The sequence below is a fragment of the Crocuta crocuta genome, unplaced genomic scaffold, assembly GCF_008692635.1.
Source record: "Crocuta crocuta isolate KB4526 unplaced genomic scaffold, BGI_CrCroc_1.0 scaffold271, whole genome shotgun sequence".
NCBI lineage: Eukaryota > Metazoa > Chordata > Mammalia > Carnivora > Hyaenidae > Crocuta > Crocuta crocuta.
The window spans coordinates 5,930,597-5,944,109 of record NW_027527824.1 but is presented as its reverse complement, the minus strand read 5'-3'; the positions used below and the strand labels follow the sequence as shown (position 1 = coordinate 5,944,109).

The window sequence follows — 13,513 nt, the reverse complement described above, 5'->3', positions numbered from 1 at the left end:
CATTGTTACCATGTTGCCCCTCCACACACACTTTTTTGTGTGTTCTTCTTTTTTGTTTTTTCCCTACAACTGGCAGGAATTTCCTACCCTGGCATCCTTTTCAAACTGCTCTCACCACTTAATTTGCCCTCCAGATCACCCCCACCCTCTCCTGCCTTTGCCCCTGCGGCTACCTCTACCCAAAGCGCCCCTTTTGCCCCCTGGGCCCCGGGGATCTATCCCAAGACTCAACGACAGCCTTCCCTCCCTTTGGCAATGGCTCATTGGGCCACCGTCAGAAAGAATCAGAGCTCGGTCCTATCATGCTCTTCATGGGAAGATACTACAATCCTACTCTGGAGCTGCCGAAGGGAAGAAGCAGATCACGGGCAAGTTCGACTCCTCTTCAAGGCCTGACCCTGTGCCCATCACCCAGCAGGGGCCCAAAGCCCGTTTGTTAAATTGCCTTGAGCACGTCATCTACTTCACCATAGCCCAGGCTGACCATCCCAACCCCTTTCCTCTGTGGTCCTAGAGAGTCGTGAGCTGAGATCCCCAGTGTTATATCTAAACAGCAGAACATCACAGGGGGACCCACAGAAGCCTTCTGTCCCTGGGGCAGCTCAGTGTAACAAAGACCAAGGACCACCCGACTTAAATCCTTAATGCCACCAGGTTTGAGTGCAACCTTACCTAGGCCTCCCTCCTTCCTCCCTGCCACATGACAGTTTAGTGGGGGAGAGACTGGCATTCTGTCATCTTCATTAATCATCTTCTATGAGGAGAGAGGGGCCTGAAAAAAATAAGGAGCTGGCCTTTGCTGGTGATACACTCTCGTGGTGGGGAGAACACAGATTGCAAATATACAAGACAAAACACGACTACCGCCTTGAGCAAGGAACTGATCAAGTCCAGAGGGAGTTCACAAAAGGATCCCCTCGAAGAAGGTTAATCGGGGTGATTTTTAAATCCATTCTTAGCAGAAATCGGGAAGGACATCATGGAAAAAGTGGTATTTGAACCAGGCTTTGAAAGACGGGTAGGTTTTAGATACACAACGAAGGAGGGAAGTTTGATGGTAAAAATAAAACACCTCATGGGCCCTGAGAATGTCAGGAGAGAAGGGGTGAAGAACTCATCAGCTTATCAGCAAGTGTGGAGGCTGGGCCACAAGATCTCTCCGACAGCCCGTGACTCCATCCAGGCGTAGCCCACATGCATCCAAACTGGTTTCCAGGCACAGCCCAGCTCTCTCTTGTCTGCTCCACACCCCGTCCAAGTCGGTGTAGACATACGGGAGCCGAGGTAGTCCTGGGATCAGCCTGAGCAAAAGGCAATTAGTAAGTTGTCTTTCGCCTCTGTATTCCAAAGCAGACCAAGACCATATGTGATTGTTTACTGTGCGGAGATGATCCATCCCTGTCCGTCAGAGCTGACGGCACAAACTGAATCCTAAGCCCCTAGACCAGGGCGGTCTTTGTGTCACCCACTAGGCCAAAAACAGAGCCAGTGCCCAACAAAGCCTTCTTGTTAGAATGGCTATTTTGTTCACCGATCCTTCAGCTGGAGGTCTGCTGCCCTGCAGAAAAGCCAGAGCTTCTGGTCACTGAGCACATAGCCAGAGGTCGGTAGAAAGGTTGGTGACACATTTCTGTCCCTAGGCAAGTGCAGGAGACAGGGACAGGTCCTCCTCCTGGAAGAAAACCTGAAGAGAGTCCATTTTTTAAAAAATATTTATTCATTTATGAAAGACAGAGTGGGAGCAGGAGAGGAGCAGAGAGAGAGGGAGACACAGAATCCGAAGCAGGCTCCAGGCTCTGAGCCGTCAGCACAGAGCCCGACGCGGGGCTTGAACCCACAAGTTGTGAGATCATGACCTGAGCTGAATTTGGACGCTTAACTGACTGAGCCACTCAGGCGACCCAGGACAGTCCATTTTTTAAAAAAGCTTATTTACTCAGACAGCAAGTGAGCAGGGGAGGGGCAAAGAGAAGGGGAGAGAGAGAACCTCAAGCAGGCTCCACACTGTCAGTGTGGAGCCCAACGCGGGGCTCAAACTCACAAACCATGAGACCATGACCTGAGCAGAAATCCAGAGTCAGAGGCTTAACCAACTGAGCCACCCAGGCGCCCCAGAACAGTCCGTTCTTAATGAGAAGCCTGCGCTGGAGAGGCAGCAGGAGGTAGAGGGACTGGGAGGACCCCAGTTCAAATTCAGGTTACAGCCTTTGTGAGCTGTGTGACCTTGGGTAAATTGCTTCATTTCCCTGGGCTTCAATGTCCTCATTTATAAAATTAGAAGAAGAAAAAAAAAACAACGAAACAAAACATGTTATCTCTTAAAGGGTTATTGCGAGGATTAGAGATAATTTAGATCTCAATACATGATAGATATTATCATTAATCTTATTACTATTATGCTGTGGCAGGTGCTATGGGGGCCCCGAGGAGAGAGAGATGGAAAAGATACAGCTGTATGCCCTGCGCAGCAGGAGACAGAAACAACCACCCATCACACAAGAGAAAATGGCGGAAGTTCTGTCGGCAGGCTTATGGAAGGGGACACATGTGGGCTGAGTTTAAAGGACAAAGAGAAGTAGGGTATCAGTAAGGGTCTCAAAAAGGAGAGGAGGGGACAGGTACAGAAGAGACAGCAGGGTCAGATGAAAGGAGGTACAAGAGAACCCAGAAACTTAGAACCCTGGGGACAATCAGGGAGGTGGGCTCACTGACTCTCTCCTCCGTCAAGGGTGGGTTCCGTCCAGGAGCCCTGCCCACTAGTCAGCAGGGACCCCTCTGACCAGATTCCTCCTGGCCCCGCTTCTCTCCCCTGCCCCTCCCCACCCCCAACACACAGAGCTCCCAGCATACACCCCGCCCTGCCAGGGCCTGATGACAACCCAGCGTTCCAGGGCCCCATCCGCATCAAGAGCCGATCCAGGCTGGTCTTCCAAGGCACCGGTAGACACATCTGGCCCGCATCTGAGCGGTGCCCAAAACTCCCCTCTGGGGCCAAGACAGCCAGTCAGCATGCCAGTGAAGAGCATGCTGGGAAACTCCCACAAGGAGCCCGCATCGATATAATCAGGTCTGGTGGAAATTAAAAGCTATTAGGAACAGGGCCGGATTTATCTTTATATCCAATAACATGCTTGTAATAGTGATCATGCAGATGGGAAATTAAACCACATCTCAGCTCCACTGGAGGCCTTAATTTTTATTTATGTTTGTGCACAGCCCTTTGCCCTCCTACCCCCACTCCACCCACTCTGCAGAGCCAGTTCTTCTCAAGACCAAGGCCCCCAAGAGAGGAGTAAAGGGTAGGAGTCGCCAGATCATAGGTGAGAGGCTCTGTGCTCTTACGTCTTCAAATACGCCAGTGGAAGGGAGATGACCAGCTTGGAGAAGGGAAAAGGCAGGGGATGTAGTAGGTAGTTTGGGGGGGAAGTAGCATTTGGGGGAAAGCTTGCATCTTGGTCTCTCCAGCCTCTACCCGGGAAAACTACAGGCAAGAGAGTTTCGGCAGCCAGTTCCCAGAGGCTTACCTGCGCCTCCCGACCCTGGACAGCTGGGTGAGCCAGTACCCAACTTGCCTTGCCTGTTTAGCCACCAAGCCCTTAATTCCTTCCAAACACCCTCAGAGAGAGGGGGTTAAGGCAAGCTCTTCATTAGCAGGGGCCGGCACCCACCCCTTTGAGCCCCTTCCTCAAAGGGCCACTGCTCTCCCCACAGAGATGTCCCCTGGGGCCCTGAGTGACCCATATCAGCCTTCCCACTCCTTCTACTGTTCTCCACCACCTGCTTCTGTTGGCCCTGCGGTCTGCGGAAGATCCAAGATCAAAGTCATCACGGTTCTCTGTTCCAGAAGCCTACTCTAAAGCATCAGGGCAGGTGGGGGGNAACGGGCTCCTGGGTCCTCCCCTAACCTCACGGCAACCTAATTATTAAATCTTCCCCCACCATGAGAAGCTGATACTCGACCTTCCAGACAAAACACACACACACACACACACACGCACGCACGCACTGGGTACAGTGTGAGTATAGATGGCAGATAATCCTGCTTTTATGCGAAAAAAAAAAGAACAATTTGCATTTTCCAAAACTAAAGCATGCAGCCTGTGGGCCCAAGTTCTGCCCTCTCATCTACAGAGGCTGGAGGAAGCAAAACTCCAGTCTCTGGTTCTCACGGATTCCTCTGGGAGCGTGTTAGCTGGATTTGTGTGCTTTGGGTCCCTGGATCTAACACATAGCTGTAGAAGGATCTAGAATGATTATGGATGGTGCCAGAGGGCTGGGCAGAGGAGGACAATTCTCCAAGGCTAAGGGAAAGAAAGAGGTGCTACAGGCCTGAAGTTTAACAGAGCCCTACAGATTAGGACCAAGCCCACTTCCCTGATAATTATGCCCTTTGGGGCCCCCAGCCCCGTCTCGACATCAAAGATTGCCCCGAAGCCTCAACTACAAGGGTTGCCGTGGGGAAGCTCACTGCCCCAGCTCCTACGCCGAGGAGTCAGGTTAACCTTCCCTCTCTCCCGTCTGCACTGGCGTCGTCATCTTGGCTGACCCCACACCCACTACGATTACCCATATTTCAACACTGTTCGTGCCCAAGGTGATGCGTTAGAAGCCAGGGATGTGCGGAGGAACTAGTCAGTTCTCACCCTGGGAAACTCAACAGCAGGGGCCGCAGAGCCTGTCACATGGCGGAAACAGATACACTGCAACAGGAAACGGCAAGAAGGGGATTGGGCTCTTCCCATCGGGTCCTCATCATCATAGCCACAGCTGTCCTCAGCATGACAGCCAGCGCTTGGAACCTTTGACATACGTCAACTTCTTAAACCCTGTAAAGTAGAGCAATCATCATCCCCATTTTATTACAGTTAGGGAAACTGAGGCACAGCAGGGCAAAAGACTCGCCCCTGCTGATTAAACAGTGGAATGAGTCTCAACCCAGGTGGCTGGTCACCAATCCAGGCTCTTTATCGCTCTACTCAATTCCGTGAAGCCTTCCCTAAGATCCAACATGGACCTTTCCCCCTTCCTTCATAAGGCCAAAGCCCTCCTTGTTAGAGCACATGCTTAAAGCCTCCATTTTACGCAGGGTAACACCATATTGGATAACACGCGTATGGGTGCTGGGAGGCAGTTCTGCGCGGGGTAAGTGCACAGGTTGAAAGAACAGACGTGAGCTCAAGCCCCCGCGTTCTGCTTAATAGATGCATTACCCAGAAGAAGTTACTTGACTTCTAGGACCTGTATCCTCTTCTGTAAAGTGGAGGGGAAAAAATACACTTACAGACTTTTTATGAAAACGAAATGAGATCACATGTGAATGTTTCTCGGCCAGTGCCTGGCAGATAGTAGCACTCAAAGAACAATAATTATTATTTAATAATATTAATAATTGATATTATCTTAATGAACATAACTCTTAGTCCCTATACTCAAGTGTATAAAAAACACCACATTTCTTCAGGTTCTGTAAATCGCATTCCATCAGACTCTGTGGGATAAATGGACATCCAATCACTACTGGGGCTTCCCCCAGGGATGTGCCAAGGTCCAGGCTCTCTCACCAGTCAGCCGCCCCTGCCCACCTCATCCCTTTGGGTCTTGAGCTGCAGATGCAAGAACCCTGGACTCAGTCCCAGACCCCGGGGAGCTACACACAGCCACCCATTGTGAGGCCCAATGGCTTCCTCCAGCTGCACCCACTAAGCGGCCCACAGTCCCATCCCCGTCCCTGCGATCCGCACTCATTTGTGTCCTGGTTTTTCCGTTCCCTGTCCTCAGAGGCCCTCTTCCCCGGCAAGAACGCCCAACCTAACCTTTCCTATTAGCTTCTGGTTTCACAAAAGGCAGGAAGAGCAGCTGTCTTAACGGGGATTCGGATTCCTGTCCTGCGACCAGCTCCGAAGCTGGGAAACAGAACGGCCTGGCCATCTGCTTGCAGCCGAGAGGAGGAGAAAGCCCGGGGAGCAGAACACAAATTAACGTCTCAGGAAGAGACTCCCGCCACGGTAGCTGTAAATATGCCGAAGCGCTGGCGCTCCTCCTAACCGCACGCTGCAACCATGTAAAGAGCTTTAAAAACACGGGTGCCCAGGCTCCGCCACCGAGATACCGAGCTGGGGTTGGTCCCAAGCGCTAGGTCTTTCCAAGAGCTTCCGGAGACTCAAACGTGTGGCAGGATTTAGCCGCCCGGCTTTACGGCTTTCCTGCGCCCAAGTCGGCCTTCCCGAACCGGCCCAAAACCCCGAGCCACTAGAATCGTTTCATTCGACCAACGATGAGACATCCAGGCTGCAGGCGCTCAGCACCTGGTCAGCTCCCTCCATTTCACAGGAAGGACAAACCAAGGTCCTCAGCCAGAGAAAGGAAGAAAAAGNGCTCAGAGGAAAGGAAGGCAGAGGTTGGTGTAAAGAGACGGCTGTCCTTTGGGGGGGGGGGGGGGGGGGGGGGAAGGATGGGGAGACCACCCTTTGTAACCGGAGGCCTGGGGGTGCTTTGAGGACTTGAGGTCCTCTCTGGGGTTTCCAGACCAGATTTCCTGTTGAAGAGACAACACCACGTGGAGAACGGGAACCAGTAAGGAGGGGCCGCACTCATGGCGGCTCTAACGAGGTGAACCTGCGACACGGTATGAACCTCTTTTCCTAGTACCAGGCACAGGCAGACGCTAAAAGTCCCATGTGCATGTTACTCTAGTCTGGTCCTCTCAGGAGCCGGTGCTCGTGGCTTGGTCTTGCAGGCGGGGACACAGACCACAGCCACACTCTGGCCGTCCAGTCCCCCAGCCCCTCACAGGAAAGGAACTTCCAGCCTCGCCTTTCAGTGCAAAAAGCAAGGGCAAGCAAAGGTCCAGGGGCCAGGAAGGACCGGGACCCCACCCTTTTGGGGGAGTAGGATGCACCCCGTGTCAGACGGGACCGTCACACACCCAGCAGAGGGAGGCTGCTGGCACATGGGTCTGCAAGGCCACACAGAGACCTGCCAAGCTGAGACCGAAGGCGCTCGCTTTGCCGAAGCATCACCAGAACAACACGGCAGTCACCAGAACCAACGTCAAGATCTCAGCTCNCCCCGCCTTACCTGGGATGATGGAGACCGTGTCCCTCTCCCAGGACACAACGCTAACGTATTCCTGCACTGAGGAGGGGATGAGGCACTTGAAGACGGCCACGTTTCCACGCATTGACCTTTGATCCTCCACCCGGACGGTGTAGGGTTCCCTGAAAACTGCAGAGAGATGAGGGAGCGGGAAAGGGGGGGCGTCACAAGGCTGAGATGTGGTGGGGGCCTGAGAAGGGCCTCAGCACCCCCAGGCCTCACCCCGCATCACCTCCTCCCCCGCCAGCCCAAACGCTCCTGCCATGGTCTTCCTCCCGCCCCAGCAACTTCCTCTCTGCTCCGCGGGGTAGCCCAGCCTCCCCGCCTCTGCAAGACCAGAAGCCCGGCTTCCAACCTGTCCGATTTCAGTGCGTACTAACAAGCCACTAGACTGGAAGGGCCTGAGGGCAGCACCCAAGTGCTGCGCTGTGATCATACCCGACAAGGGGATACATAGGCAGCAAGGACGTAGGAGAGAATTCCTCTAAGCAGACACGCTTGACTTCCCACATGCCTCCTGGGCCCAGGGTGGCAATAGCTTTGCGCACGGCGACCACAACTTGCCAAAAAATAAAAACTGTGACACACAATCCGACAACAGACTTTTGTGCCACTTCCGTGTGAAAGGCAGCCTGAGAACGTGTAGCCTACACACCAAACGTCCTGGAAGGGCCTGGCGGCTTAGAAGGACAATGGAAGAGAACATCTGAAATTGTGATGGTGTCTAAAAATCAGTCTCTAAGATTCTCCAAAACAAAGAATGCTTACTGCCTTCTCCTCCCTCCTGACACTGCCTACAGCCTGACCCTCAGGCTTGGCCCTGTCTGCAGAGCGCTCTGTTCCTTCCCCTGCGGTGTGCAGTGGGGAGCTCCTGCCTCGGTCCCGGGGCTGGATTCCGGGGCGCTGTCACCTGCAGCCACTCTGCAAGTCAGGTCCCGCGGGTGGGCCGGCTCAGCCTTGGCCCCGCCCCTCCCGTGCCCTCCTCTGCCCGGCCTGTCCCGGGGCTCATCCCTTCCTTCCACCCTTCTCTGCCAAGCAGAGCTGGCACGGCCAGATCCCCACTGCCTGCCGACCTTGTCCTTCAGCAGGCACCTGGGCAGCGTGCCCTCCTGCTCTCCCGGCCACGGTTGCCTGGGTGACGCTCAGGGCCCCGCAGCCCCTCTGGCTGTGCACCTGCAGCCCCTCTGGCTTCATCAAGAGCCGCTTAATTGGCTGTGTCTCTAGTCAGGCCAGCCCTGCCCGGCCTGCCCAGGCCTTCATTCCTCCCCCGCCTCCCTGCTGGGACTGTGCCAAGGAAGAAAGAGGGCCGGGTGGAGAGGTGGAGAAGGGTGTGGGCGGGGCGCTGCCCAGGCCGTGAGGGGAGCTCGAAGGAGGCCGATGGGGAGCCGACCCGGGAGGGAAGCCAAGGGCAGAGCAGACAGAGCCGGGCTTCGGGTGCATATGGCCAGGGAGCCCCCCAGGGAGCCAGCCAAGGCCGGGCTGAGGGGGCACGCAGGCCTGCCTCCTCTGCTGAGCTGCTGTGGGACTCTGCACAAGAGCTGCTGAAGCTTCTGGAGCCTCAGTGTCCTCATTTGTAAAAGGAAATAACAATAAGAGCAGCGTGTAGAAGGCCTGGCCCAGGAAAGCACTGCAAAAATATCATTTGTCATGATAGCTTACACCTCTCACTGACTGGCTATGTGCCCGTGGGCAAGCCACTTAACCTCTCGTGTCTTAGTCCCTCACTGGTATAAAAAACAAAAACGCCTTATAGGATTATTGTGAAAACTGCATCCTAACCCAGTGACAGGCACATAACAGGAAATAGGACATTAGTTTCTCTTAAACCAGTCCTTTAGGCTGTGGAGGTGAGAGAGCTGCACCAAGCTCTGGCCTCAGGGCTTCTGACCCAGCAGCTGGTGGTGTTAGGGGGACAGTGCAAAGATCTTCTCCTGAGAAGTTCCATAGGGAGCCCCAGGGGCACGGTCCTGGGTTCTAAGAGCTCACATCTACCCCCAACCAAACCAATCGGATGAAGCCCAGCTTTTTATTGCAGAGCGCCCTCCCCACCTCACCCCCTGTAGGCACCCGTTCCCAGCTACTTGAAACCTTGAACCTGAGAGAGGCATGCCTAAGGCAGAAGGACCCTGGAAGTCAGAGATCTTGCAGGACCTTGCATGCAGGTTGGGAGGTCTTCTCCGGAACGTACTCTTCTCCGCCCAACACAATCACCAGGGAAAATGGCGCACCCAAGGCCTGGGGCCATCACAGTGGGCTAAAACGTTACCTGTCCTCTCCCACCCAGAAAGCTCTTCTAAGAAAATCAGTCCCAAAACTTCGGTGCTTTATTACTACTTGAGGCACACCTTACAACGGATTATGACACACCTGAGTATCATGACATCCTAATTAAGAGTAGCTCCATCTAAGCCCTTGCCCCACCTCCTGACCTCACCCCCAGAAATGAAATTTTCTATTTTCTTTAAAAAGAGCAGCTGAGGGGCGCCTGGGTGGCTCAGTCGGTTGAGCATCCCACTTCGGCTCAGGTCATGATCTCAAGGTTTATGGGTTCGGGACCCGCGTCGGGCTCTGTGCTGGCAGCTCAGAGCCTGGAGCCTGCCTTGGATTCTGTGTCTCCCTCTTCTCTCTGCCCCTCCCCTGCTCACGCTCTGTCTCTGTCTCCAAAATAAATAAATATTAAAAACAAAGAGAACAGCTGAGAAACCCTCACTTCCTTGCCTCCATCAACCCTTCCAAAGACCAAAATCCTTCACTGCCAAGATTTTCCATCATGAATTTTATCTAAGTGCCTGTTCTCATAAGATATACGCAAAGATCCATCAACAGTGGAATGGATAAACAAATGCGGTAGTTGAACAATAGAACACTACACAGCCATGAGAATGAACAACTCCATTCGACTACACACAGCAGTAGGGGTAAATCCCACGAACAACAGTGAGCAAAAGATTCAAGAGAATACATACTACATGACTCCATTTATATAAAGTACAAAAATAGGCAAACACCTGTATTGTTAGAAGTCAGACAATGGCTTTCCCCTAGGGGGGTGGTGACAGGAAAAAGCAAAGGGGGGCTTCTGAGGTGCTGATATTATGTATCTTGATCCGGATATTACAGTCTGTGAAAATCATCAAGCTATCTACTTATAATATGTGTACTCTTCTTTATATATTTCAATAGAACTTTTTTTTTTTTTTAAAGAGAGCAACTCACTGGATGTTTTCCATGACTCAAGCACTGAAATGAACACTTAATTTAAATGAGCACCGGCCACCTTGGGGCGCCTGGGTGGCTCAGTCAGTTAAGCATCCGACTTGGGCTCAGGTCACGATCTCGCGGTTCGTGGGCTCAGGACCCGTGTCGGACTCTGTGCTGGCAGCTTGGAGCCTGGAGCCTGCTTGGGATTCTGTGTCTCCCTCTCTCCTCTGCCCCTTCCCTGCGTACTCTCTGTCTCCCTCTCTCTCAAAAATACACAAATATTATTAAAAAAAATTTTTTTTTTAATAAATGAGCATCATCTCAGTTAACCATCACACGTAGTGATGAACGGGGTGGGTACTGGGTCCAGCTTTGCAGAGAATGGGGAGGCTCAGAAAGGTGTCCTCATTGCCTAAGGGCACCCACCTAGTAGGGAGCTAAGGTTCCAAAGAGCTAGAACACTCTCCTTGAGAGACAGACTTCTTCCACGTGCCCCCCCATCCTCAGAACAAGGGGCTGTGCCTGCTCCCCATCACCACCCTTAGGACAGGACCGAGCCCCTCAGTAGGCAGCAGGTGGCCAGCACCCTACCTGCTTTGACGCGGATGTTGGGGCTCCGGATCTTGCCGGCCGCATTCTCCGCGGTGCAGAAGTAGTCATTGTCGTGGATAAAGCTATTGAAGGCGGAGGGGGAGAAGGGGTAGAGCTGCAGGGTCCCGTTGGCGTGGACGTGCCGGATGTGAGGCACGTCGTAGATGTCGTCCCCAGTGGCCAGGTACCATCGAAGGGCCGCACTGGGGGAGCCGGCGGCCGGGCAGGGCACCACCACCCCCACGGAGCTGGAAAAGGTCACCTGCTGCAAGGAGTCATTTACAAAGTAGAGGCTGGTGCCGACATCTTCAGGGCGAGCTGCAGGGGAGGTAGGGGAGAGGCTGGATTAGCCACGTTCTGGTAATCACCTCCCACACTACAGAGGCGAGTGCCCCACACCCATTCGGAATTCAAGCACCAGTCATTCAGGAAGTGCTTACTGAGCTCTGACTACACCCCAGGCACCCGCACAGGCAGACGTGAGGCAGTTCCTGCCGCACAGAAGCTTCTAGCCCAGCACATGAACGGCGAAAGTTAAAACACCTCGCTTTCCATACCAAGCCCAGTCCAGGGAGAGGGGATTGGCCACCACTCCGCCAGGTTGAAGGGTCTGAAGCCATGATCCACTATTGGCAGCCACACATTAGGAGAAATACTGAAATTGCGTCAGTAAATATTTATTGAGCACCTATTATATGGCAGGCAGGTTCACACCCATTACCTCAATTCATTTGTTAAATTCATTTGCACAACCCTGAGAAGGGCTGGTATCACCTATTTTTTATCATTCCCTTTTAAATTAAATATTTTTTTAATGTTTATTTATTTTTGAGAGGGAGAGAGAGACCGTGCAAGTGGGGGAGGGGCAGAGAGAGACACACACAGAGAATCTGAAGCAGGCTCCAGGCTCTGAGCTGTCAGCACAGAGCCCGACGCGGGGCTCGAACCCACAAGCCGTGAGATCATGACCTGAGCCGAAGTCAGACGCTTAACCCACTGAGGCAGACTGGTGCCCCTATCATTCCCTTTCACAGGCTGAGAATAGTTATGTGATTTGCCAGAGCTCACACTGGTAATAACAGAACTGAAATGTGAACCCATTGTTCCTAACAAGGGTCTTCGAGCACTTTCTATTATACCACAGGTGAAAGGTGCAAGGTCTCAAGACCATGCCATATGAAGAAGGGTTGCTCGCCTGGAGCAGAGATGCAGCAGGAGACCTTGAGCACAGTCTTCCACCTCTGGAGGCCGTTCTGGAAAAGGCACAGCCCTAGAGGGGCTGATCAAGGACCCGAGGTACTGTGGGTGAGTAAGATCTGGGCGGGGAAGCAAGAGCCCCACCAGCCTTTTTTTTTTTTTAATATTTGTTTATTTTTGGGAGNGAGGTGGTATTATTGTTATTTTGATCTCATGGATAAGGAGATTAAGACTCAAAGTTAACCAACTTCTCCAAAGTAATACAGTGTCAGTGCCGGAGCCCAATGCTGCCTTCCTTCTGGGCCCGGGGACAGAACTGCTCTAGTGTGTGAACCATGGTGGGGACAAACCACAAAGTCCGCTTCCAGGCTGGGTACACCCCAGACTGGGTNGTTTTCCTGTCACAGCACTGAGAAAAAGACTTCAAAGTTTAGGGTCTTGGGAGGTTCCCCCTCACTCCCTTTCCGGAAGCCAGTCCCATTTTGGAAAGCACGCCCTCACACAAGAAACTTCTACTTTCCCCTTAAATCTCAGGGAAGCCCCCTGGCCCCCCGCCCCAGCTCTTTCTTCCCTCTGCAGACAGAACCAGGCATATTTACAGAGAGAACAAGAGGAGGGGAAACACTTCATAAATAAAGAGGGAGACATTGAGATCAACAGCAAAGCTTCTTCTGGTCAAAGGGGGAAATGGATTTTTAATAGAAAATGGAAGTTATGGGCTCGGTTGTGATGTGACAGACGCCCAGACTTAAACCCATTTAATCTTCTCTGCCGTTTAACATGGAGCAGCACCCCGATGCTGTGTTTCAGAAAACAGGCTCCAAATCGCTGGGAGATTAGACGTGTAGAAATAGCACGGCAATATTTTTAAACCAGAAATCGCCCCCAGGCATTTGGGCTGCCCCCAGGGTCACCACTGAAATCTCAATATCCATCACATCAGCTCTCTGAGCACCCGGCCCTCCCTCCTGCTGCCGTCTGGCCACCCGGATTAGTTTGGGGAAGGAAACTTGACACCTATGTATTTGACACCCATGGGCCCCCACCCTCCTGGCCGGGGCTGGGGTGAGGGTGTCTGGCCAAGAGAGGCTTGTCCCCAGGTGTCCGCTGAATTATCCCCACGTGATCGTCTCCAGTCATCATAAATGACAACCCAAGGGGACTGAAATATTAACACCTCGCCACCTCCACTGGGAGAAGTGAGTCATTTTGTTCTCTTCTTTTACAATATTTACTCATCTCATTCACTGGACTTCCCGTCCAGGAGCATCTGCTAGTGTGGACCCGTAACCCGCCCCCCAGAGACAGGCAAGAGGCTTCAATGGGTATCCATGTCCGGGCACAGCAAGTGTGGATGGGGGAAAGCGGTGAGTCCCCAGGACAGCAGGGGTGGGAGGAGCTGGCGGGGCTCCCCTGCAGGGCCGTGAGC

The 13,513-nt window shown here is 53.0% G+C and overlaps 1 protein-coding gene across 1 annotated transcript in view; it reads right to left on the bottom strand.

Annotated features, from left to right (window-relative positions):
• The window catches only part of DSCAML1 (DS cell adhesion molecule like 1), a 330,897-nt gene extending 319,700 nt beyond the window's left edge, over positions 1 to 11,197 (bottom strand). Inside the window, 2 exon segments of the mRNA XM_077777444.1 lie at positions 7,078 to 7,224; positions 10,888 to 11,197. Coding sequence (XP_077633570.1) covers positions 7,078 to 7,180 — 103 coding nt within the window. The 5' untranslated portion in view covers positions 7,181 to 7,224; positions 10,888 to 11,197.
• Between the last annotated feature and the right edge of the window lie 2,316 nt (positions 11,198 to 13,513).